Source organism: Bos grunniens, chromosome X, assembly GCF_055505025.1.
Source record: "Bos grunniens cultivar Pamir isolate PY7600 chromosome X, Bosgru_T2T1.0, whole genome shotgun sequence".
In the NCBI taxonomy this organism is placed as follows: domain Eukaryota; kingdom Metazoa; phylum Chordata; class Mammalia; order Artiodactyla; family Bovidae; genus Bos; species Bos grunniens.
Window position 1 is genome coordinate 50,556,283 of NC_141194.1, and position 27,484 is coordinate 50,583,766.

Consider the following 27,484-nt stretch of genomic DNA (forward strand, 5'->3'; position numbering starts at 1 on the left):
CCTGATATAGTTGTTAGGCCATATGCTCTAATGGTCTGCAGGTTAGATACATGGGAAGGTAAATTATAATCAGAAGCTAGTATAGAGTCAGAACAAAGGAACTAGATGTTCCTGTGTGTCTGCTAAGGCAGTATACTGACCAAATGAACTGGATGTTCAGGTCCTAACTGGATGAAGAATCCTCTGTGTTCAGTGGTACTGGAAGACAAGTGAACCTGGCTATGTCTGTGTTTCATCTCTCTTTCTATATCTTATTTTGACCACCATTGATGAGCACTTTCGTTTAGGTATTGATACATACCATTGCTGTCTAAAAGCTTTAATATGCTCTTATGGCCAAACTGTGATTATTATATGCTGATTTCTTTGTTTATATTCTGATTTCTTGATTAATACTCGGATGTTACCATCTACAAATTATAATTACCCTAGTGTGTGTTTGTTTCATTTAGTTTTAGTTCTAAGGTGCTACACATATCTCTTCATGGAAAGTGGTTTGTGAATGAGGTGTCTGTAGTCATTACTGTGAATATTGTTTCTGAGGGACAGAGCTTTGAACTAGGAAGTGCTTAGAATTCATAATATAGCAGACCTAAGTTCCAGTTTATCTGTGCTAGCTAGGTACTGTGGGTAAGCTAAGTAGTTTAGCATTTTGGAGCTTTACTTTTTCACTTTTTTTTTTAAAAAAGAAAAGTATAATAGATGTTTCTGATATCTGAATAAAGAATAATATGGTGGAAATTGTGTACCTACTGTTCAACTTGAGAAATAAAATGTTGAGAATTAGAGATAATGCTTATAAAGCATGAGGTACCTATTTGAGTGTTCAGTAAATGTTAGTGATAAAATACTTAGTGATTTTGTATTTATTCAGAATATTCATTGATATTTAAGAACCATTTTGAAGCCTTCATAGCATTCATCTTTAATTGAACAAGTTATAATACAGCTTTTGTAACAATGTTAATGATTTCTTCTTCCTTCTTTCATGTTTGCAGAAACAGATTCATATAGCCTCTGACCTGGTTCTGTAGTTCATTGTTGGTGTTTGCATTAAGAGACATAGCTGATAAGGCCATAGTTTACCTTTTGGAAACTAAATGCTTCTTATCTTGAATAAATACATATGCAGGTTAATCGTGTTGATATTGTGCCTTGTCTCAGGAAAGATTTTGTGTACATTTTTAGCATTCCATATATTATAATAATGTGTTTAGTTAACATTCATAACAGGACAGTATTTCTTTTGAAAGAAGTATGGAATAGTTGAAATCTATTTGGTAAATTTGTATTTGACCTCTATTATATTTATCAGCCATATAAACTAATATTTATAACACTGAAAATTGATATTTGATACTTTTTGTGACCTTACTGCTTAGAGACAGTAGATTTAGGGATCATTTTTATAGACTATAATTTTTCTGGTTTCTGACTGTGTCATCTCCATTAGCTATCGCAGTTTGCCTTCTAGATCCTTATTCATTTCTTAGTATGAACTCTACTCATTGGCGATATATTACAATTAACTTATAAAAGTGGTTATCATCAATACAATAGAGTATGTGTGTGTGTGTCTACATGTATCAATCTGTCTGTGTTTTAAGATTACTATAGTAGCTGAAAACTTTCCTCTGGATTTTGGTGCTAGTTTGACAGGTTTATTTTCCTCTCACTGAATTAGAAGTGGACCTTTGAAGGTCTTGGCCATACCTTTTTTAGTGGACTTCCAGCAATATTTCTGGGACAGCAGTTGTAATTTTGTAAAGTTGTTTACTTTTAATGCTGACTAGGATCAAAAGGTACAGTAATTTGATTTGGTAGATGAAAGACTTGTTTTCTGCTAATTTAATCAGAAAGCATCAAAATCTATTCGTTATTCTTCAGAGCATATCTACTGATCTGTCATGAGAGGATGACTCCTAGCCAATTTCAGGGACGTTTAGAATTTATTAGTCATTTTAGATTAGATAGAAAAGCATAAACACTTTACTTGTTTTCAGCTGTCTTCTAAATTTGTTATTCCTTGCTTTTGTTCTTTGAGTTCCTTAACTCTTTTTTTTTAGGCTTAAAAAAATTGAGATATGCTGTGTAAATTTAAGGTATAACAACCCACTGTTGGTTTGATACATTTATATACTGCAATATGATTACTATAGTAACATTAGTTAATACCTTTATCATGCATGTTACATAGTTATTTCTTTTTTGTGTTGAAAACAGCCGAGATTTAGTCTATTAGCAACTTTGAAGTTTACCATACAGTATTGTTTTTTAATTTATTTATTTTTGGGGTCTGTTGAGTCTTAGCTGTGGCATACAGGCTGTTCGTTGCGGTTTGCAGGCTTCTCTAGTTGTGTCGAGTGGGCTTAGTTGCCCCGGCAAGTGGGATCTTAGTTCCCTGACCCTACAGGGATTGTCTCTGTCCCTTGCATGAAAGGTGAATTCTTAATCCCTGGACCACCAGGGGAGTCCCAAACATACAATATTGTTGACTATAATCACTGCTGGTTAGATCTCCAGAACTTCCTTCTCTGTTAAGTTTGTACCCTGAAATTACATTCCCCTACCCTTAGTACCTGGTAACCACTATTCTACTCTCTGTTTTTACAAGTTCAGATTTTAGATACCACATATAAATGGTGTCATATGGTATTTGTAATTTGAAGGGATATCTGCATACCCATGTTCATTGCAGCATTTACAGTAGCCAAGATATGGAAACAACCTAAGTGTCTGTCAAAGTGTCTGTCAACAGAAGATTGGGTGAAGTAGATGTGATGTATATATGTATACAGTGGAATATTATTCAGCCTCAAGAAAGAAGGAAATCCTGCCATTTGTGACAACATGGAAAGACCTTGAAGACATTATGCTAGGTGAGATATTATGCTAGGTGAGATAAGTCAGAGAAAGACAAATACTATATGAGTTCCTTAACTCTTTTTTAAAATAAATTTTTATTGTGACAAAATGTAAATAACATAAAATTTACCATTTTAATTATTTTAAGTGTACAATTCAGTGGCATTAAGTACATTCACCCTCACTACCACCCATCTCCAGAACTTTTTCATCATCCCAAACTGAAACCCACTAAACAATAACTTCCCATTCCCCACTCTTCCCAGCCCCTGGTAACTACTATTTTACTTTCTGTCTCTATTAATAATTTGTCTATTCTAGGTATCTCATTTAAGTGGAATCATACAATATTTGTTCTTTTGTGTCTGAGTTACATCACTTAGTGTAATGTTTTTAAGATTTGTCCACGTTGTAGCATGTTTAAGAATTTTATTCCTTTTTAAGAACTTGTATGTATATACCACACTTGTTTTGTCCATTCATCCATTGATGGGCATTTGTATTGTGTCCACCTTTTGGCTATTGTGAATAACATTGCTATGAATATTACTGTACAAGTATCTGCTCAAGTCTCTGTTTTCAGTTCTTTTTGGTATATACCTAGAAGGTGGAATTGCTGTATCCTATGACAATTCTGTGTTCACTTTTTTAGGAATTGCCATATTGTTTTCCATAGTGTTCATTTTACGTTTCCACCAGCAATGCATAAGGGTTCTATTTACTCCACATCTTTGCCAATATTGCGTGTGTGCTTTTTAAATAGCCATCCTATGTGTGTGAAGTGGCATCTCATTATGGATTTGATCTGCATTTTTCCAGTGACTAGAGATGTTGAGCCTCTTTTTTGTGCTTATTTACCATTTGTATTTCTGTTTTGGAAAAATACCTATTCAAGTCCTTTGCCAATTTTTGAATTGAGTTATTGTTGTTGAGAGATAGAGTTCTTTATATATTCTGAGTATTAATCCTTTGCCAGATATGTGAGTTGCAAATATTTTCTCCCATTCTATGGATTGCCTTTTTATACTCTTAATAGTGCGTTTGATACACGAAAGTTTTTAAGTTCAGTTTATCTATTTTTTTCCCTGTTGTTGCCTACGTGCTTTTGCCTTAGAAATTCATTGTGAAACCCAGTGTCATGAAGATTTCCCCCCTATGTTTTCTTCTGAAAGTTTTAGCTCTTATGTTTTTGATGCATTTTGAGTTCATTTTTGTATGTGGTGTAAAGTAAGGTTAACCACTGTGCTACTATGTTTTTATAAGTTCTTCATTATTTTGCACATGGATACTCAATTTCCCCAACTTTTTGTAAAGGGACAATCCTTTCTTCATTGAATAATCTTGATACCCTTGTCGAAAATTATCTATTTGACTATACAAGGGATTATTTCTAGCTCTGTAGTCTGTTCCACTGATCTTTATGTCTGTCTTTGTACCAGTATCACAGTATTTTGATTATTGTAGCTTTGTAGTAAGTTTTGAAGTCCAGAAGTCCAACTTTGTTCCTTTTTTCAAGATCTTTTTGTGTATTTGAGGGGCTTCCCTGGTGGCTCAGAGGTTAAAGCATCTGCCTGGAATGTGCGAGACCCGGGTTTGATCCCTGAGTCAGGAAGATCCCCTGGAGAAGGAAATGGCAACCCACTCCAGTACTTTTGCCTGGAGAATCCCATGGAGGGAGGAGCCTGGTAAGCTACAGACCATGAGGTCTCAAAGAGTCGGACACGACTGAGCGGTTTCACTTTCACTTTTGAGATTCCATATGGATTTTAGCATTTTTTAAAATTTATGCAAAAATATGGGATTTTGACGGATTACATTGAATTTGCAGATCTCTTTTGGTATTGACATTTAACAGTATTAGGATTTTCAATCTATAAATATGGGATGTATTTCTATTTGTTTGTGCCTTCTGTAATTTTAACAGTGTTTTGTAGTTTTAAGTGATAGAAGTCTTTTTGCCTCCTTAGATACGTTTCTTCCTACATATTTTATTCTTTTTGATGTGATGAATGGAATTGTTTTCTTAATTTTCTTTTAGAATTATTTATTTTAGTGTATAGAAACAACTTTTCCTTTTTCATTAGGGTAAATTTATTTATAATTTATCATTACATGAATACTATCCCCCTTGGGGTTCCTAACTTTATTTATGCAAGATATCCTTTTAAATTCTGCTGCTGCTGCTGCTAAGTCGCTTCAATCGTGTCCGACTCTGTGTGACCCCATAGATGGCAGCCCACCAGGCTCCCCCGTCCCTGGGATTCTCCAGTCAAGAACACTGGGGTGGGTTGCCATTTCCTTTTCCAATGCATGAAAGTGAAAAGTGAAAGTGAAGTCGCTCAGTCATGTCCGACTCTTAGCGACCCCATGGACTGCTACCTACCAGGCTCCTCCATCCATGGGATTTTCCAGGCAAGAGTACTGGAGTGGGGTGCCATTGCCTTCACAGTTTATTTTTGAGTGTTGATTTTGTATCGTGCTACTTTGCTGAATTAGTTTATTAGTGTTTGATTTTGAATGTCAGGAAAAGGAAGCTAACCACTAGTAAAAAGGAGAAACAATATAAAATACTTTTAAGTTAACAGGAATAAAAGGAAGCAGCAAATTAAGATAAATAACTTAGAATAAAATGGAAGGAGTAAAATGAAATATATCTTTTACTGTATCAAATGTGGACATATTATACTTGTTTGTTAAAAAACTCACATTTTCAGATGGGATTAAAAGACAAAACCCACGTGTATTGTTTACTAGAAAAAATACTTAAAACAATGATAAAGCAAAGTTAAGGTGAAGCTATAAACCAGCAAAGAGAAAGCAGGAGGAGTACCAACCAATATTAATATCTATCTCAGAAGAAAGAAAGTAAAATTAAAGCATTAAACAGAAATACCTGTTTATTATGAAGTTATTTGCTTCATAGTTTAAGAAGATAAATACCATTGATAAAGACTTGTAGGCACCAAAAATATTCTGGTTAATATTTTAAATTCAGAACATCAAATAGATGAAAGGAAAATGGATAAATGAATAACTGTAGTAGGAAATTTCATACACTTCTTTCAGAACAGGGCAGATCAAGCAGACAAAAGTGAATAAATAGGAACTGAATAATATCATCCATAAACTCCATTTGACCTTAAATATCCTCCAAATAGGAAATACACATTTTTATAGTCTACAAGCTACTAAAAAATTGGTTAAATATATGGCTCAAAGAAAACCGTATGTTAAAAGAAAAGAGATTTTATATTCTGCATCACTCAAAATTAGAAATAAATAATGAAACAAGTAACAAGAAGATTCTTAACTAACTGGAGATCAGAAATCACAGTCCTATATAAAATTTAGGTCAAGGAGGAAATAAAACTGAAAGTATGAACTACCTAGAAAGCAATGAAAACGAAGGTATTTGCAACAAAATTTGTGAGTCATTGCAAAAGCTACACCCAGAAGAAAATTTATCACTACAATGCCTTCATTATTAATGAACAATAACTAGAAGGAATTTAGTACCTATCTTAAGCCATTAGAGAAGTAACACTGAAAGAAAGCAAAAAAGAGAAAGAGGGAGTTAATATAAGATAATTGAAATTAATAAAAATTATACATATAAAATATGATAAATTCTAAATTTTTTTACTCTCTGAAAAGGGATTAATGAACCTGATGAAGGAAAATATGAGGGTAAAAATATATGAGCGAAGAAATGAGAAATGCAACATAGCCAGCTATGGAAGAGTAAAAGAATGATAAGAGAATGTTACGTGTACATTTGACAATAAATTTTTCTAGCATTTTCTTGTGAAACATTTCAAATCTAGAACAAAGTTAAAAATCTTAGAACATTCATAATACCTACTGTCTAGATTCTATTTTTCACAATGATAACACAGATTTAATTGATAACAGATTTAATTTTAAATCTTAATAGATTACTCCTAATCAAAATTAGGAGAAAAAGAAGAAAAGTAGGCTAGGTATTAAGATGATTTAGAGAGGGGATTTAAGCTCTTCCCCCCGCCCCTCACTTAATACCTGGTAGCTCAGCTGGTAAAGAATCCACCTGCAATGCAGGAGGCCCTGGTTCAGTTCCTGGGTTGGGAAGATCCCCTGGAGAAGGGAAAGGCTACACACTCCAGTATTCAGGCCTGGAGAATTTCATGGACTGTATAGTCCATGGGGTCACAAAGAGTCGGACACAACTAAGTGACTGTCACAATACCAGGGCAAGGAGCCATCCCAAGAATATGCAATGCAAAATTGTTTATAATAAAGTAAACTTTGATCAATCCAAATGCCCATCAATGGGTTGAATGGATAACTTTATTTATCAGTGTGGTAGTACTGTCTAATGAGATCCTGTATAATAGTTAAAATGAATAAGCTCAAATTATACATATCACAGTACATAAATATAAAAACATTGAGCAAAGTAATTTGCAGAAGGACACATAGCATGTGATAACCCACCTATATGTTTTAACATGTGTAAAACTATATTGCTTATGGATACAAGGATATAATTAAAACTTCTAAAAACTTTCATGGATTAAAAACCTAACTCAAGCAGTGGTTACTTCTGGGAGGGAAAGGAAAGGTATTGAATCAAGGAGTAATATGTAGAGGTCTTTAATTCTATAATGTCTTGTTAAAATGGAAGCAAATTTGGCAAAATGTTAAAAATTAAACAAAGCTGGTTGTTACACCTTTTTGTTTATGCCTGAATATTTTTGTAATTTAAAAAGAGAAAAAACACATCAGGAGAAAGTAGATTCAGAGCTTGATTTCTAAACAACCTTTAATTGACAAGCTGTTCCAATGTTAAACTGTTTAATCCCAGTTAATTTCATGAAGCTGTATAATCTTAAAACTAAATGCTAGTTTTGTACAAAAAGGAAAACTATACCTCAGTCTCATATATGAATGCAGATATTAAAATCCATAGGAAAATATTAGCAAATAGAATTCACCAGTGGGTCAAAAGAATAGTGTGCTAGGCTTTAAGATTTGAAGAATAGTTCTTTGTCAGGAACCTGTCAATAAACCTTATGATCATATCAGTAGGTGTTGAGAAAATATTTGGTAAAATTCAACAGCCACTCCTAATTAAAAAATAAAAGTAACATAGGAATATAAGGAAATTACTTCAACATGTTAAACTATTTGTGGAAATAAAAAAAATACTGTAAACAGTCAAGTTATGAGATAAGGCTGTTTTTTAATTAAAGTACAATAAAAGACAGTCGTGACTGTTATCACAATTATTTTTTGGTGTTGTGGATGTTTCAACAGAATCAATAAGATAAGAAAATAAACAGCATAAACATTGGGGAAGAGATAACGTTATCTCTTCTTTCTGATGGTAGAATATAATACCTGAAAATTCTCAGTCTTTAATATCTGCTCTCTAGAAGACCCATGGAGATGAAGTTAGAAGGTATAGGATGACAAAGTGGAGGCCCAAACCTTCATTTGTATACTAACTTTCAGAGGAATGATTGCTCAAGAGAGCAGAGCCAGGAGTCAAGCCAGCGCCTACCCACTTAATACCCCAAACAGTTAAAGACATTACTAGAAAACTATAGAGCAGTATCCCTCATGAACATAGATGAAAAAATGTTCAACATAACATTAGCTAATAGAATCCAGTAATATATTAAAAGAGTAATACATGATGACTAGTGTGGAGTTTTCCAAGGGATGCAAGGATTGTTCCACATTTGAAACTCAATGTAATTTGACATATTAATAGCCTGTAGAGGAATCAACATGGTTATTTCAATAGTTGCAGGACAAGCATTTGAAGAAATTCAATATCCATTCATGATGAACTCAGCAAACTTGCTGTAAAAGGAAACCTGAACCTGATAAAAGACATCTATTTAAAAAATGCAACTATTAGAATGGCTTAAAACAGCTGGCATCATACTTAATGGTGAAAAGACTGAATGCTTTTCCTCTAACAAGGGAAGGATGTCTTCTCTCAACACTTCTGATATGATGCTCTCAACATCATTGTTCTGGAAGTGCTAGCTAGTGAAATAGGGGATGAAAAAGAAATAGAAGGAATACAGAAGAAAGGAAGAAATAAAACTGTCTTTACCTGCAGATGTCATGATTATCTACATGAAAAATCTCAATGAATCTACAAAAAGTACTTGAAACTAATAAGTGATTTTAACAAGTTTGCCAGATACAAGGTTAATATAAAAAAAAAAGTTATATCTCTCTACAGTAGCAATAAATAATTGGAAATTGCAGTTTTAAAAAAGTACTATTTACAGTAGCACCCAAAATGAAATACATAGGTATAAATAACAAAGTATGTGTAGAATCTGTATGCTGAAAACTAAAAAACACTGTTAAAAGAAATCAAAGATCTAAATAAATGTGTTGGTTGGAAGATTCACTGTTCTTAAGATGTTCATTCTCTCCATATGACCTAGAAATTCAAAACAATTTTAGTAAAATCCCAGCAGGAATTTTTTTTACATGTTGACAGACTGACTCTAAAACTAATATGGGGGACTTCCCTGGTGGTCCAGTGGTTAAGGATCCACCTGCCAATGCAGGGGACATGGGTTTGATCCCTGGTCTGGGAAGATCCCATGTACTTGGGGCAGCTAAGCCTGTGTGCCACAACTACTGAGCCTGCACGCTGCAACTACTGAAGCACTTGCGTTCTAGAGCCCACGCTCTGCAAGAAGAGAAGTCATCACAATGAGAAACCTGCACACCACAACTAGAGAGTAGTAGCCCCCATATGCCACAACTAGAGAAAGTCTGCACACAGCAATAAAGACCCAGTACAGCCAAAAATAAAAATAAATAATAATAATAGTAAAAAAAAAAACCACTAATATACAAAGGCAAGGATAATAAAATAGCTAAAACAATTCTGATAAAGAACAAGTTTGAATAATTCATGTTAACTGATTTCCAAGCTTACTCTAAAGGTGTAGTAATAATACATGTATGATATTGGCGAAAAGGTAGGTACACAGATAGATCAGTGGAACAGAATAGAGTTCAGAAATAGACCCAAACAGATGTGGTCAGGTGATTTTAGAAAGAAAAATGGTGCAGTGGTGATTCAGCATAGAAAGGATGTTTTTTTCAACAAAAAGTGCTAGACATACATATTCAAAAAAACGAACCTTGACCTAACTCTCACACATCACAAAATTTTAACTCAAATTATAGCCCTAAATAAATTATAGACCTAAAAGGGGCTTCCCTCATGGCTCAGAGGTAAAGCATCTGCCTGCAATTCAGGAGACCTGGATTTGATCCCTGGGTCAGGAAGGTCCCCTGGAGAAGGAAATGGCAACCCACTCCAGTACTCTTGCCCAGAAAATTCCATGGATGGAGGAACCTGGTAGGCTACAGTCAGTGGGATCACAGAGTCGGACATAACTGAGCCACTTCACTTCAACTTCATAGACCTAAAAAGTAAAACATAAAACTAGTTTTAGTGCCAGGTGGGTTTTTTACCACTGAGCCACCAAGAAAACCCCTTTTATGTACAAGGTGTCATAAATTTCTTTCAGATTTTTTTTCACTCAATAGTAGGCCTTAAGAGATCTATCCACATTACTACACATAGACCTAGCTTATTCGTTTAACTGTTAAATTTGTTTATAGCCAAGTTTAGCATTCTATATAACCCATTTGATCCTGGACAAATTACTTAACCTTCTTAACCTGTTTCTTTATTTGCAAAATGGTAATGACAGTATTAGTGACTATCACAAAGGGTTATTGTAGGGACTAAAAGTGTTAATTAATATACAAAAATATTTAGGACAGTGCTTGGCATATAATAGACTTTGTTATTGACATTGTGATTATTTCTGCTGCTGCTGCTAAGTCACTTCAGTCGTGTCCGTCTCTGTGCAACCCCATAGACAGCAGCCCACCAGGCTCCCCTGTCCCTGGGATTCTCCAGGCAAGAACACTGGAGTAGGTTGCCATTTCCTTCTCCAATACATGAAAGTGAAAAGTGAAAGTGAAGTTGCTCAGTTGTGTCCGACTCTTAGCAACCCCATGGACTGCAGCCCACCAGGCTCCTCCATCCATGGGATTTTCCAGGCAAGAGTACTGGAGTGGGGTGCCATTGCCTTCTTTGTGTGATTATTTCTAATTTTTCACAATTACAAACCATGCTGCAACCGACTCTCCTTTTACATATTTTCATATCAAGGAATAATATGAATAAAGTAACCAAAAATGAAATTGTCAGAGCTGTGGCTGTGCTGCTTACCTAGGGTTACTATGAAGTCTTTAAAAAACCTTTTTTAACAGAAGTCTTTTATCAAATTGCCATTTCTTATACTCTCATGAGTTTCATATAACTGCATTCTATCAGGGTATATATTTTTTATCTTTAAAAAATCTTTAGTTTGAACCCATCTCACATTTAAAATACTACTGTAGATTTATTTATATATTTCTTTTGTCATTTTGGTGGGGTGTAGGAAGGGATGGGAATTAATATGTTGTCAACCATCTTGAAATGGAAATCATACCTAAATTTTTAACTAACATAATTTAATTATCTATTGACATCAAAACTTAAAATAGTTCTATCAATCCTTTCTCTCCTCTCCCTTGCCGAAGATAGAAATTGTTTTTATTCTTCCTTCTGTATTAGATTTTAATGAAGTAATTCCAGATTTATCATTTTGCATTACAGTTGGCCTTTGAACAATGTGTGGGTGAGGGGTGCCAGCCCTAAGCAGTTGAAAATTCATGATAACTTTTTAGTTGACTCTCCATATTTGCAGTTCCACATCCAAGGATTCAATGAACAATGTATCATATAGCACTGTAATATTTATTGAAAAAAATCCAGGTGTAAGTGGATCCATGCAGTTCAAATTTGTGTTGTTCAAAGGTCAGCTGTATATATCTTCAGTTTTAATTACTGTTTAGAGAACATCGCCAACCATATTAGCCACAGTTACTTAAGCTTCTTTTTTAAAAAGCATTATTGAAAGTTTCTTACTATTCATGACATGCTGCACCCTCTTTTTCTAATGATATTATTTGGCCACATTTAATTCTTTGAGTACTATTTTCAGGATTGGTAAATGATGTGGTATACTTCCTGTGTCTTTGTTTTCATAGAAATGTGTGTATTTTTCCCTTGTAAACTTGATTGATAGCTTGTCTGGGTTCAGAATTTGAGAGTCACAGTCATCCCTCAGAATTCTATAAATATTTCTCGTTTGCCTTCTAGTATTTAATGTGGCAAATTACAGGTCCAATGCCTGTTTGAATGTCTTTTACTGGTTGGTAACCTTATACTTCTGTCTGGAAATATGTTGCCAATGTCTAGGTGTCTAACATTCTGTTATTCCTTCCCTGACGTTATAGATCCTTAGATGTGGAAATTCAAAGATTTCTTAGGGGAAAGTTTTTTATTATCTGTTTTGATTGTTATTGTTGTTCAGTTGCTAAGTCATGTCCGACTCTTTGTGATCCCATGGACTGCAGCATGCCAGGCTTCCCTGTCCTTCACTGTCTCCAGGAGTTTGCTCAAACTCATGTCCATTGAGTCAGTGATGCCATCCAAACATCTCATGCTCTGATGCCTTCTTTTCCTCCTGCCCTCAGTCTTTCCCAGCATCAGGATCTTTGCCAACGAGTCTTCTCTTCGCATCAGATGGCCAAAGTATTGGAGCTTCAACTTCAGTATCAGTCCTTCAATGAGTATTCGGGGTTGATTTCTTTAGAATTGACTAGTTTGATCTCCTTGCTGTCCAAGGGACTCTCAAGAGTCTTCTCCAGCACTACAATTCAGAATCATCAATTCTTCGGCACTTGGCCTTCTTTATGGTCCAACTCTCAAATCTGTACATAACTACTGGAAACACCATAGCTTTGACTATACAGACCTTTTTTGGCAAAGTGATATCTCTGCTTTTTAATACACTGTCTAGGTTTGTCTTAGCTTTCCTTCCAAGGAGCAAGCGTCTTAATTTCATGGCTGCAGTCACTGTCCACAGTGATTTTGGAGACCAAGAAAATTAAGTCTGTCACTGTTTCCATTGTTTCCCTATCTATTTGCCATGAAATGATGGGACTGGATGCCATGATCTTAGTTTTTGAATGTTGAATTTCAAGCCAGCTTTTTCACTCTGCTCTTTCACCTTCATCAAGAGTTTCTTTAGTTTCTTTCTCTCTCTCTCTCTTTTTTTTTTGCCACTAGAGTGGTATCATCTGCATATCTGAGGTTATTGATATTTCTCCCAGCAATCTTGATTCCATCTTGTGCTTCATCCAGCCCAGCGTTTCTCATGATGTACTCTGCATATAAGTTAAATAAGCAGGGTGACAATATACAGCCTTGACATACTCTTTTCCCAATTTGAAATCAGACTGGACTGGTTTTGATTATTACTTTTTCTCATTTTGAGATACTATTTTTCTTTTCCAGCAAAGGAAATTTTATTATTCTAATTTTGTTGCAATATAATTGACATATAACAATGTATCAGTTTAAAGTATACAACAAACAGGGCTTCCCTGGTGACTCAGTGGTAAAGAATCCACCTGTGATGCAGGAGATGTGAGTTTGATTACTGGGTCAGGAAGATCCCCTGGAAGAGGAAATGACAACTCACTCCAATATTCTTGCCTGGGAAATCCCATGGGCAGAGGAGCTTGGTGGGCTGCAGTCCATGGGGTCACAAAAGAGTTGGACGTGACTTAGCAACTAAACAACAACAACAAATACAACAAACAACTGCTGCATTTTGCTCTATGAGAGGAGTCAGAGCAAGTACCTAACAAATATCAGTGATTTTATAGGTACTGAGAAAAAGATTGACAGGTGAAAATAGATACATATATATATATATGCATAAATAAAATACTCATTTGAGTGGTATTATAAATATCCAAGACAATTTCTAGACTTTAATTTGGAACTTGATCTTCCATTTTAGGACCGGAAATTAACCAAAGCCGAGCAGCAAAGGTTCAAGGAAGAAGCAGAGATGTTAAAGGGTCTCCAACATCCCAATATAGTTCGATTTTATGATTCCTGGGAGTCTATATTAAAAGGAAAGAAATGTATTGTATTAGTGACGGAACTTATGACATCAGGAACCTTAAAGACGTAAGTTGACCCTGATAGTGCCAATGGAGTTTTATTTGGAAATAATTTTCAAGAGTCACAAAAGTTTTTGGCAAAGTAACATTACATGGTTAAAGAATTGGTAGAATCTGAATCTAGTGACTGTGTTTCAGGGCAGGTTAAAAAATTAGGGTGTTAATGAAGTTTGTTAGAAAATACAATGTTGAAAAATTAATGTTTGTGGCATATCATGGAACTTAAGAATTAGAAATCATTATAGAGATAATGTCATTTTGTAGAGGATGAAAGATTGGGGATGTGGCAGGTTCAAATATCTAGTGAGCAATGCTATATAATTATAGTCTATTGTTTTGTTTCTGACTAGAGCATTTCATCTGATGGTACAGCCACTTATTTGTGACTGTTATATGTGGTATGTACTTTTTCTGTAGGGGGGGTATACTTTGAGGCTTTATACTTTAAAATATTTTGTTAGACAATAAAAAATAACTCAGTGATGGCAATCATAATACATACTGTATTGGCTGGCTTATGTGATTTACCATAATGTACTTATACAATAAGCTAGGTATGTTTGTTTACATGTGATCTTTTGTTTCTTTGTGTAGGTACTTAAAACGATTTAAAGTAATGAAACCAAAGGTCTTAAGGAGCTGGTGCAGGCAGATTTTAAAGGGGTTGCAGTTCTTGCACACCAGGACTCCTCCTATTATTCACCGGGATCTGAAGTGTGACAATATTTTCATCACGGGACCCACTGGATCTGTGAAGATTGGTGATCTAGGACTAGCCACCTTAATGCGAACATCATTTGCTAAAAGTGTCATTGGTGATTAACGTTTTATAGTTTATTGATTGTGTAAAGGAAGATTTTTTTTTTAACTGTATATTTCTAGAACAGAAATCATCAAACCACAGCCTGTGGGCCAAATCGAACTTCCCTGCCTATTTTTGTAAAAAAAGTTTTGTTGGAACACAGCAATACCCACTCATTTACATATTGTGTATGGCTGCTTTTGCACTACAGTGTCAGAGTTAATTAGTTGTGACAGAGCCCATATGGACTGCAAAGCCTGAAATATTTACTGTTTGACCCTTTATAGAGAAGTTTACTGGCCCCTGGCCTAGAATGTGAGTTTACTTTGAAATATCTATTCTATATTGACTGATTTCAGAGACATCCCAGTGTATTTCTTTTGTGATGTATTTAATAATATTGAAAAATTCTGAGGACTTATAAAGAGGATTTACTACTTCAAAAGTTTTACATAACTAAAATGAAAGATAGAAAGAAAAACAGATTTTTGTAATCATTACCTATGAGCATTGCAAACTGTCCTTTATCAGTATGGAAAATTAAGGAAATTAAGGACATTTTATATGTGTGTGTGTGTGTATGTATGTATGTATATATATTTATATTTATATATATATATATATGTATGTATGTATGTATTTTTGCTTTTAGGGAACAGAAATTCTCTCAAGTAATCCTTATGGCAAAGGGAATGTGATCTTGGCATAGATTTTTTTTGTCTACAGTACATGACTTGGGGGATCTTAGTTCCCTGACCAGAGATTGAACCTGGGCCCTAGGCAGTGAGAGCACAGAGTCCTAACAACTGGACTGACAGGGAATTCTCTACATTTTTCTTTCTTAAAAATACGTGGTTGTGGTATTTTGTAGGTACTCCCGAGTTTATGGCCCCAGAGATGTATGAAGAGCACTATGATGAATCTGTGGATGTCTATGCTTTTGGAATGTGTATGCTGGAAATGGCTACTTCGGAGTACCCTTATTCTGAATGCCAGAATGCAGCTCAAATATACCGTAAAGTAACTAGTGTAAGTACAACTTTATTCTTTTTACTTCACAAATTGCCACATTTCATGGTAAAGTCAACCACAAGTCAACTTAGTCAAACCTAACTTTGGTTTAGTTCTTTTTAAATAGTGCTAAATTTAACATAATTGTAATGAAACAAGCTTTAGATTTATGCTATGTACCCATACTCAAATGGGGTAATATAAAATGCTCTATATTAGTATCTTTGGGGAAAATGTATAGATATATTATCTATATCCATTTCTTTGTGAAGAATTTTTAGATATTTATTCAGTTCAGTTCAGTCGCTCAGTTGTGTCTGACTCTTTGTGACCCCATGGGCTGCAGCACGCCAGGCCTCCCTGTCCATCTCCAACTCCTGGAGTTTACTCAGATTCATGTGCATTGAGTTGATGATGCCATCAAACCGTCTCATCCTCTGTCATCCCCTTCTCCTCCTGCCTTCAGTCTTTCCCAGCATCAGGGTTTATTCCAGTGAGTCAGTTCTTCACATCAGGTGTCCAAAGTATTGGAGTTTCAGCTTCAGCATCAGTCCTTCCAGTGAATATTCAGGACTGATTTCCTTTAGGATGGACTGGTTGGATCTCCTTGCAGTCCAAGGGACTCTGAAGAGTATTCTCCAACACTACAGTTCAAAAGCATCAACTCTTTGGCGCTCAGGTTTCTTTAGAGTTCAACTCTCCCATCCATATATGACTACTGTAAAAACCATAGGTTTGACTAGGTGGAACTTTGTTGGCAAAGTAATGTCTCTGCTTTTTAATATGCTATCTAGGTTGGTCATAACTTTTCTTACAAGGAGCAAGCATCTTTTAATTTCATGGCTGCAGTCACCATCTGCAGTGATTTTGGAGCCCAAGAAAATAAAGACAGCCACTGTTTGCACTGTTTCCCCATCTATTTGCCATGAAGTGATGGGACCAAATGCCATGATCTTAGCTTTCTGAATGTTGAGTTTTTTTTTTTTAATTTACTTATTTTAATTTGAGGCTAATTACTTTATAATATTGTGGTGGTTTTGCCATACGTTGACATGAATCAGCCATGGGTGTACATGTGTTGCCCATCCTGAACCCCCCCTCCCACCTCCCTCTCCATCCCATCCCTCTGGGTCATCCCAGTGCACCAGCCCCGAGCACCCTGTCTCATGCATCAAACCTAGACTGGCGATCTATTTCACATATGATAATATACATGTTTCAGTGCTGTTCTCTCAAATCATCCCACCCTTGCCTTTTCTCACAGAGTCCAAAAGACTGTTCTATACATCTGTGTCTCTTTTGCTGTCTCGCATATAGGGTTATGATTACCATATTTCTAAATTCCATATATATGCATTAATATACTGTATTGGTGGTTTTCTTCCTGGCTTACTTCACTCTGGATAATAGGCTCCAGTTTCGTCCAACTCATTAGAACTGATTAAAATGTATTCTTTTTAATGGCTGCATGATGTTCCATTGTGTATATGTACCATGGCTTTCTTATCCATTTGTCTGCTGATGGACATCTAGGTTGCTTCCATGTCCTGGCTATTAAAAACAGTGCTGCGATGAATACTGGGGTACACGTGTCTCTTTCAATTCTGGTTTCCTCAGTGTGTATGCCCAGCAGTGGGATTGCTGGGTCATATGGCAGTTCTATTTCCAGTTTTTTAAGGAATCACCACAATGTTCTTCATAGTGGCTGTACTAGTTTACATTCCTACCAACAGTGTAAGAAGGTTCCTTTTTCTCCGTACCCTCTCCAGCCTTTATTGTTTGTAGACTTTTGGATAGCAGCCATTCTCACCAGTGTGAGATGGTACCTCTTTGTGGTTTTGATTTGCATTTCTCTGATAATGAGTGATGTTGAGCATCTTTTCATGTGTTTGTTAGCCATCTGTATGTCTTTTTTGGAGAAATGTCTGTTTAGTTCTTTGGCCCATTTTTTGATTGGGTTGTTATTTTTCTGGAATTGAGCTGCAGGAGCTGCTTCTATATTTTTGAGATTAATTCTTTGTCAGTTGCTTCATTTGCTATTATTTTCTCCCATTCTGAAGGCTGTCTTTTCACCTTGCTTATAGTTTCCTTCATTGTGCAAAAGCTTTTACGTTTAATCAGGTCCCATTTATTTATTTTTGCTTTTTTCCCGATATTCTGGGAGGTGGGTCATAGCGGATCCTGCTGTGATTTATGTCAGAGTGTTTTGCCTATGTTCTCCTCTAGGAGTTTTATAGTTTCTGGTCTTATATTTAGATCTTTAATCCATTTTGAATTTATTTTTGTGTATAGTGTTAGAAAGTGTTCTAGTTTCATTCTTTTACAAGTGGTTGACCAGTTTTCCCAGCACCACTTGTTAAAGAGATTGTCTTTTCTCCGTTGTATATTCTTGCCTCCTTTGTCAAAGATAAGGTGTCCATAGGTGCGTGGGTTTATCTCTGGGCTTTCTATTTTGTTCCATTGATCTATATTTCTTTCTTTGTGCCTGTACCATACTGTCGTGATGATTGTGGCTTTGTAGTAGAGCCTGAAGTCAGGCAGGTTGATTCCTCCAGTTCCATTCTTTCTCAAGATTGCTTTGGCTATTCGAGGTTTTTTGTATTTCCGTACAAACTGTGAAATTATTTGTTCTAATTCTCTGAAAAATACCATTGGGAGCTTGATAGGGATTGCATTGAATCTATAGATTGCTTTGGGTATTATACTCATTTTCACTATATTGATTCTTCCAATTCATGAACATGGTATATTTCTCCCTCTATTAGTGTCCTCTTTGATTTCTTTCATCAGTGTTTTATAGTTTTCTATATACAGATCTTTTGTTTCTTTAGGTAAAAAATATATTCCTAGGTATTTTGTTCTTTTCGTTGCAATGGTGAATGAAATTGTTTGCTTAATTTCTCTTTCTGTTTTCTCATTGTTAGTGTAGAGGAATGTAAAGGATTTCTGTGTGTTAATTTTATATCCTGCAACTTTGCTGTATTCATTCATTAGCTCTAGTGATTTTCTGGTGGAGTCTTTAGGTCTTTTCTATGTAGAGGATCATGTCATCTGCAAACAGTGAGAGTTTTACTTCTTCTTTTCCGATCTGGATTCCTTTTATTTCTTTTTCTGCTCTGATTATTGTGGCAAAAACTTCCAAAACACTGTTGAATAGTAGTGGTGAGAGTGGGCACCCTTGTCTTGTTCCTGACTTTAGGGGAAATGCTTTCAGTTTTTCACCACTGAGGATAATGTTTGCTGTGGGTTTGTCATATATAGCTTTTATTATGTTGAGGTATGTTCCTTCTATGCCTGCTTTCTGTAGGGTTTTTATCATAAATGGATGTTGAATTTTGTCAAAGGCTTTCTCTGCATCTATTGAGATAATTGTATGTTTTTTATCTTTCAATTTGTTAATGTGGTGTATTACATTGATTGATTTCTGGATATTGGAGAATCCTTGCATTCCTGGGAAAAAGCCCACTTGGTCATGATGTATAATCTTTTTAATATGTTGTTGGATTCTGTTTGGTAGAATTTTGTTAAGGATTTTTGCATCTATGTTCACCAGTGATATTGGCCTATAGTTTTCTTTTTTCGTGGCATCTTTGTCACATTTTGGTGTTAGGGTGATGGTGGCTTCATAAAATGAGTTTGAAAGTTTGGCTTCCTCTGCAGTTTTCTGGGAGAGTTTGAGTAGGATAGGTGTTAGCTCTTCTCTAAATTTTTGGTAGAATTCAGCTGTGAAGCTGTTTGGTCCTGGGTTTTTGTTTGCTGGAAGATTACTGATTACAGTTTCGATTTCTATGCTTGTGATCGGTCTGTTAAGGTTTTTTATTTCTTCCTGGTTCAGTTTTGGAAAGTTGTACTTTTCTAAGAATTTGTCTATTTCTTCCAAGTTGTTCATTTTATTGGCATATAGTTGCTTTTAGTAGTCTCTTTTTTTTTTTTTTGAGTGTATGGAAAACATTTTTCATCCATTAATTTATTTATTCAATCAATTAAGAGACATTTCTTGAGCGCTTATGATGGGCCAAGAAATATGCTAAGTGCTGGAAATACAAAAATAAAAGACATATGATCCATGCCTTCAAAGAACTTATTCTCAAAGGGCAGACAGACACAAACACATAATTATGGTAGATTGATTTGAGTGCTATTATAAACGTATAAGCAAAGTCCTGTTAGTTCCCTGAAAAAGAAAGCTAATAACTTCTTTTTTTAAATTTTATTTTATTTTTAAACTTTATAGTAGTCTCTTATGATCTTTTGCATTTCTGTGTTGTCTGTTGTGATCTCTCCATTTTCATTTCCTATTTTATTGATTTGATTTTTCTCCCTTTGTTTCTTGATGAGTCTGGCTAATGGTTTGTCAATTTTATTTATCTTCTCAAAGAACCAGCTTTTGGCTTTGTTGACTTTTGCTATGGTCTCTTTTCCCTAATTTTTAAGATTTCTTTCCTTCTACTAACCCTGGGGTTCTTCATTTCTTCCTTTTCTAGTTGCTTTAGGTGTAGAGTTAGGTTATTTAGCTGACTTTTTTCTTGTTTCTTGAGGTAAGCCTGTAGTGCTATGAACCTTCCCCTTAGCACTGATTTTACAGTGTCCCACAGGTTTTGGGTTGTGTTTTCATTTTCATTTGTTTCTATGTATATTTTGATTTCTTCTGTGATTTGTTGGTTATTCAGCAGCATGTTGTTCAGCCTCCATATGTTGGAATTTTTAATAGTTTTTCTCCTGTAATTGCAATCTAATCTTACTGCATTGTGGTCAGAAAAGATGCTTGGAATGCTTTCAATTGTTTTGAATTTACCAAGGCTAGATTTATGGCCCAGGATGTGATCTGTCTTGGAGAAGGTTCCGTGTGTGCTTGAGAAAAAGGTGAAGTTCATTGTTTGGGGGTGAAATGTCCTATAGATGTGAATTAGGTTTAACTGGTCTATTGTAGCATTTAAAGTTTGTGTTTCCTTGTTAATTTTCTGTTTAGTTGATCTATCCATAGGTGTGAGTGGGGTATTAAATTCTCCCACTATTATTATGTTATTGTTAATTTCCCCTTTCATACTTGTTAGCATTTGTCTTACATATTGTGGTGTTCCTATGTTGGGTGCATATATATTTATAATTGTTATATCTTCTTCTTGGATTGATCCTTTGATCATTATGTAGTGTTCTTCTTTGTCTCTTTTCACAGCCTTTATTTAAAGTCTATTTTTTCAGGTATGAGTATTGTTACTCCTGCTTCCTTTTGGTCTCTATTTGTGTGGAATATCTTTTTCCCACCCTTCACTTTCAGTCTGTATGTGTCCCTTGTTTTGAGGTGGGTCTCTTGTAGACAGCATATATAGGGGTCTTGTTTTTGTATCCATTCAGCCAGTCTTTCGGAGAAGTCACTGGAAACCCACTCCAGTACTCTTGCCTGGAAAATCCCATGGACGGAGGAGCCTGGTAGGCTGCAGTCCATGGGGTTGCTAAGAGTCGGACACAACTGAGCAACTTCACTTTCACTTTTCACTTTCATGCATTAGAGAAGGAAATGGCAACCTACTCCAGTGTTCTTGCCTGGAGAATCCCTGGGACGGGGGAGCCTGGTGGGCTGCCGTCCATGGGGTCGCACAGAGTCAGACACGACTGAAGCAACTTAGCAGCAGCAGCAGCCAGTCTTTGTCTTTTGGTTGGGGCATTGAACCCATTTACATTTAAGGTAATTATTCATAAGTATGATCCCATTGCCATTTACTTTGTTGTTTTGGGTTCGAGTTTATACACCCTTTCTGTGTTTCCTGTCTAGAGAAGATCCTTTAGCGTTTATTGGAGAGCTGGTTTGGTGGTGCTGAATTCTCTCAGCTTTTGCTTGTCTGAAAAGCTTTTGATTTCTCCTTCATATTTGAATGAGATCCTTGCTGGGTACAATGATCTGGGTGTAGGTTTTTCTCTTTTGTCACCTTAAGTATGTCCTGCCATTCTCTTCTTGCCTGAAGAGTTTCTATTGAAAGATCAGCTCTTATCCTAATCGGTTTCCCCTTGTGTGTTATTTGTTGTTCTTCCCTTGCTGCTTTTAATATTTGTTCTTTGTGTTTGATCTTGTTAATTTGATTAATTTGTGTCTTGGGGTGTTTTGCCTTGGGTTTATCATATTGGCACTCTCTGGGTTTCTTGGACTTGGGTGACTATTTCCTTCCCCATTTTAGGGAAGTTTTCAATTATTATGTCCTAAAATATTTTCTCATGGCCTTTCTTTTTGTCTTCTTCTTCTGGGACTCCTATGATTCGCATGTTGGGGCATTTAACATTGTCCTAGCGGTCTCTGAAGTTTTCCTCATTTCTTTTAATTCTTTTTTTCATTTTTCGTCTCTGCTTCATTTATTTCCACCATTCTATCTCCTACCTCATTTATCTTCTACCTCACTTATCTTCTGCTTCCATTATTCTACTGTTGGTTCCCTCCAGAGTGTTTTTGATCTCATTTATTGCATTGTTCATTATTTATTGACTCTTTTATTTCTTGTAAGTCCTTGTTAAACATTTCTTGCATCTTCTCAATCCTTGTCTCCAGGCTATTTGTATGTAACTCCATTTTGTTTTCAAAATGTTGGATCACTTTTACTATCATTATTCTGAATTCTTTTTAAGGTAGACTCCATATCTTTTCCTCTTTTGTTTGGTTTGGTGGGCATTTATCATGTTCCTTTACTTGCTGAGTATTTCTCTGCATTTTCATCTTGTTTAGATTGCTATGTTTGGGGTGGCCTTTGTATATGCTGGCAGTTTGTGGTTCCTCTTTATTGTGGAGGTTACTCCCTGTGGGTGGGGTAGGACAGGTGGCTTGTCAAGGTTTCCTGGTTAGGGAAGCTTGCATCGGTGTTCTGGCGGGTGGATCTGGATTTCTTCTCTCTGGAGTGCAATGAAGTGTCCAGTAGTGAGTTTTGAGATGTCTATGGGTTTGGTGTGACTTTGGGCAGCCTGTATATTGCAGCTCAAGGCTATGTTCCTGTGTTGCTGGGAGAATTTGTGTGGTACATCTTGCTCTGGAACTTGTTGGCTCTTGGGTGGTACTTGGTTTCAGAGTAGGTATGGAGGCTTTTGATGCGCTCTTATCGATTAATGTTCCCTGGAGTCAGGAGTTCTCTGGTATTCTCAGGTTTTGGACTTAAGCCTCCTGTCTCTGGTTTTCAGTCTGATTCTTACAGTAGCTTCAAGGCTTCTCCATCTATACAGCACTGATGATAAAACATCTAGGTTAATGATGAAAAGATTCTCCACAGTGAGGGAAACCTGGAGAGGTTCACAGAGTTACATGGAGAAGAGAAGAGGGAGGAGGGAGAGGTGACCACGAGGAGAAGAGGGGGGAATGAAAAGGGGAGAGACCAAGCTAGAGAGTAATCAATTCCCTATGAGCTCTCCACAGTCTGGACCCCTCAGAGAGGTTCATGGATTTACACAGAGAAGAGAAGAGGGAGGAAGGAGACAGAGGTGACCAGGAGGAGAAAAGGGGGAATCAAAAGGAGCAAGACAGATCCAGCCAGTAATCAGTTCCCTAAGTGTTCTCCACAGCCCGGAACACAAAGAGATTCACAGAGTAGGGTAGAGAAGAGAAGGGGGAGGGAGGAGATAGAGGCTACCTGGTGGAGAAAAAGGAGAGTGAAAAGGGGGAGAGAGCAATCAAGCCAGTAATCGCACTCCCAAGTAAAAATGGGTACTGAAGATTGGGTTCTTAAAGGTACAAAATTGATAACAGATAACAAAAAGGAAAGATTAAAAATCTAGAGTAGAGGTTAGACTCTCAAAAATACAATACTAAAAAAAGTCACAAAAATTATAAAATATATGTATGAAGTTTGCTTTATAAATAGGGAGGGTCTTTTTTTTTTTGCAAGGTAATAGTAGGTTATAAAAATGAAAATTAAAGGAGTAATGACTTAAAAATTAAAAAAAAACTTTTTAAAGAATTTAAAAATGATAATAGTAAAAATATATCTAGGAATTTCTCTGGGGCTGTTGTGGGCAATGTGGGGTCAGTTCAGTTTCAGATATTCCTTGATCCGGCTTATACTTCTCAAGATCTATATGCCCCTTCCAATGTAGTCAGTGCTAACTACAGGGTTTTAATCTGTTGCCCCTGTCACTTCCAAAGCGGTTCCCTCTGTTTATTTTAGCTTCTTCTGTTTGCTGGTCTCTTCGGTTTCTAATTTCCGACCTGACACAAGGGGGCGAAGGTGGTCCCTTATTTAGGCTCACTTGTTCAGTAGTGCTGTGGGAAGGGAGGAACACTGCAAACAATAGCACTGGTATGTGAAGGGAGTGCTTACAGTGTCTCGGCTGCACTGGATTTTCCCCTGCTCGTGGTGCGTGCACTTTCCCAGTCTAAACTTCTCAGGCTCTAGGTTGCTCTGCCGGGGAACTGTCTGAGGCACGCCCTGGGTTGCGTGCACTTCCCAGGTCTAAGCTGCTCAGGTTCAGGTTCTTCGGTACTCCACAAAGACACAGACTCAGTTGGGCCTGCATTTTGTGCCCTTCCCAGGTCCGAGCAGCTCAGGCAACCAGGTGCTTAGCCAGTGCACTCTCCCCAGGTGGGGCAGTTTGGAAACTTCTCCTCTTTGATGACTCCCTTCCTGGGATGGGTCTCCATCCCTTCCTCTTCTGCCTCTCTTTTTATCTTTTATATTTTGTCCTACCTCCTTTTGAAGACAATGGACTGCCTTTCTGGGTGCCTGATGTCCTATGCCAGCATTGAGAAGTTGTTCTGTGGAATTTGCCCAGCATTCAGATGTTCTTTTGATGAATTTGTGGGGCAGAATGTGGTCTCCCTGTCCTATTCCTCTGCTCTCTTCTGAGTCCAGTCTCTGAATGTTGAGTTTTAAGCCAACTTTTTCACTCTCCTCTTTCACTTTCATCAAGAGGCTCTTTAGTTCTTCTTCGCTTTCTGCCATAAGGGTGGTGTCATCTGCATATCTGAGGTTGTTGATATTTCTCTCAGCAGTCTTGATTCCAGCTTGTGCTTCATCCAGCCCAGCATTTCTCATGATGTACTCTGCATATAAGTTAAATAAGCAGGGTGATAATACAGCCTTGATGTACTCCTTTCCGTATTTGGATCCAGTCTGTTGTTCCGTGTCCAGTTCTAACTATTGCTTCTTGACCTGCATACAGATTTCTCAAGAGGCAGGTCAGATGGTCTGGTATTCCCATCTCTTTAAGAATTTTCCAGAGTTTGTGGTGGTCTACACAGTCAAAGGCTTTGGCATAGTCAATAAAGCAGAAGTAGATGTTTTTATGGAAGTCTCTTTGTTTTTCAGTGATCCAGCGGATGTTGGCAATTTGATCTCTGTTTCCTCTGCCTTTTCTAAATCCAGCTTGAACATATGGAAGTTGATGGTTCACGTACTGTTGAAGCCTGGCTTGGAGAATCTTGAGCATTTCTTTAGTAGCATGTGAGATGAGTACAATTGTGTGGTAGTTTGAACCTTCTTGCATTGCCTTTCTTTGGGATTGGAATGAAAACTGATCTTTTTATTTCTTAGATGGATGTTATTTTCCAAAGCTAAATAATAAAGATTGGCTAAATGTTTTGAAGACTTTTTCTAGTTCTAAAAGCCTCATTATTAAGTGATAGTCACTGCTATGAGTAATTTTTTACATTAGAAATTACAAGGAATGTGAGTAAGATGTGTTTGCCACCTACGAAGAGTTTACATTTTTAGCAGGGCAGTGATATAAACTCACAAATGACTACAAAAATAAGAGGATTGGAGTATAGAAGGAATTTAAGGGAGATAGAAGCAAAGTGTTAGGATTGTTCAAAATAGATCTCTTTCATGTTCAGTTGGGTGGCTCAAGGTAGGCTGCAAAAGAGATTGTTCACGTGTTTCAGATAACTAATGAGGCTGCTGCTGCTGTTGCTGCTGCTAAGTCGCTTCAGTCGTGTCCGACTCTGTGCAACCCCAGAGATGGCAGCCCACCAGGCTCCCCCGTCCCTGGGATTCTCCAGGCAAGAACACAACTAATGAGGCTGCTGCTGCTAAGTCACTTCAATCGTGTCCAACTCTTTGCGATCTCATAGACGGCAGCCCACCAGGCTCCCTCGTCCCTGGGATTCTCCAGGCAAGAACACTGGAGTGGGTTGCCATTTCCTTCTCCAGTGCATAAAAGTGAAAAGTGAAAGTGAAGTCGCTCAATCGTGTCCGACTCCTAGTGACCCCATGGACTGCAGCCTACCAGGCTCCTCTATGCATGGGATTTTCCAGGCAAGAGTACTGGAGTGGGTTGCCATTGCCTTCTCCAATGAGGCTAGAATGCTCTTTTAATTTGGGCCACAAATGGAAGAGTCTGTGCTTGATTTTTTAAGTTTCAGCTCCCCAGTTATTTCCCCCCAGGAGCAGAGAAAAGCAATAATTTTCTAGGCCTAGGGAGTAATTAAGAGATCAGTGCAAAGGTCAAAGAGGGTATTTTCTATAAGAATTAAAAACTCCATTTTTTGATTGGTAACTTTATTCTTTTATATCAAAGTCACAAAAATGCAATATCACAATTCAGATTTCCATGTCTACTAAAGCTGCTTGAATTTGAGGCCCAAATTAACTCCTAATCTCACCAGATTTATCTACAATATGATATTTGGCTTTCTGATTCTATATACTGTAAGGTAGTGTGACAGACCCAGAACGAAATCTTAGATTGCCTCATTCTGTGATAATTATTCTATTATACCTTTCTGCTTGTAGCTTAATTTGGAATTTTCTATTAAGTGATGGCAGCAATCTCGTATTATTTTTTAAATATAAAACTCATAAATTAAGGGTTATAGAATGTAAAATAAGCAGGTTTAGGCAGCAAGCACAGTTATAAAAACGTTTTGAATTATATGGACCTCATTGATTTGATATTGAATTCCTAGAACATGACAATTAGCTTAAGGTTCTCTCAATATTTTGATATTGTTTAAGGATAAAAACAATATAAATTTCTTAAAAGTTTATGCATATAACTATATATATATATTATATGTATATTTATTGATTGTGTCTAGCCATTCTAGAAGACTTTGAAATACTGACTTGATATGTTGGCAGTAGAAAATTCCTTATTTAGAATTTCTGAAAGTGTTTTTTTAATAACATTGATTTTTCTGATTCCAAGAAATACTTATTTATTATATTTTACTGATTGGGGTTATACTGTAGGTACATTTTGAAATCCTGTGTTTTTTCTGCTTAATGTTGTAGTATGAGAATTCTCCATTGTTTTAATTACTGTGAGACTATTTTTAGTTTCTGTTTATTAGCATTTGTATTTATATGTATATCACATAGCTTATATACTATTACTTCTGTTATTAAAGATTTAGATTGTTTACAGTTTTTCACTGTTGTTTGTAGAATGGTGACAAAATCCTTGTCAAAAAGTTGTTAAACTTATATTGTTTATATATATTTATTTCATTTAAGGTTTGAATGTGGTTTAGTGTTTAAAAAAATCATTATTTTACTAAGTGTCATGTTGGTCTGGGGTTTCAATTGCTTAATTTGTGACTAGAAACCATTTTTCCTCTTCCAGGGTATAAAACCAGCCAGTTTTGATAAAGTCACTGATCCTGAAGTGAAAGAAATCATCGAAGGATGTATTCGTCAAAACAAATCTGAAAGGTGGGTGCATATATAGTGAAAAGACATAACTAATGGATGAATTTTTCTCTTATCTTGCTTT

General features: G+C 36.3%; 1 protein-coding gene across 3 annotated transcripts in view; it reads left to right on the forward strand.

Moving 5' to 3' along the window:
- WNK3 (WNK lysine deficient protein kinase 3) overlaps positions 1-27,484 on the forward strand; it is a 194,734-nt gene that overhangs the window by 33,520 nt on the left and 133,730 nt on the right. For all 3 annotated transcript variants that reach the window (XM_086388564.1, XM_086388563.1, XM_086388565.1), the window contains exons 3-6: positions 13,821-13,993; positions 14,581-14,801; positions 15,660-15,817; positions 27,335-27,423. In XM_086388564.1, coding sequence (XP_086244690.1) covers positions 13,821-13,993; positions 14,581-14,801; positions 15,660-15,817; positions 27,335-27,423 — 641 coding nt within the window. The remainder of the gene's footprint in view (positions 1-13,820; positions 13,994-14,580; positions 14,802-15,659; positions 15,818-27,334; positions 27,424-27,484) is intronic.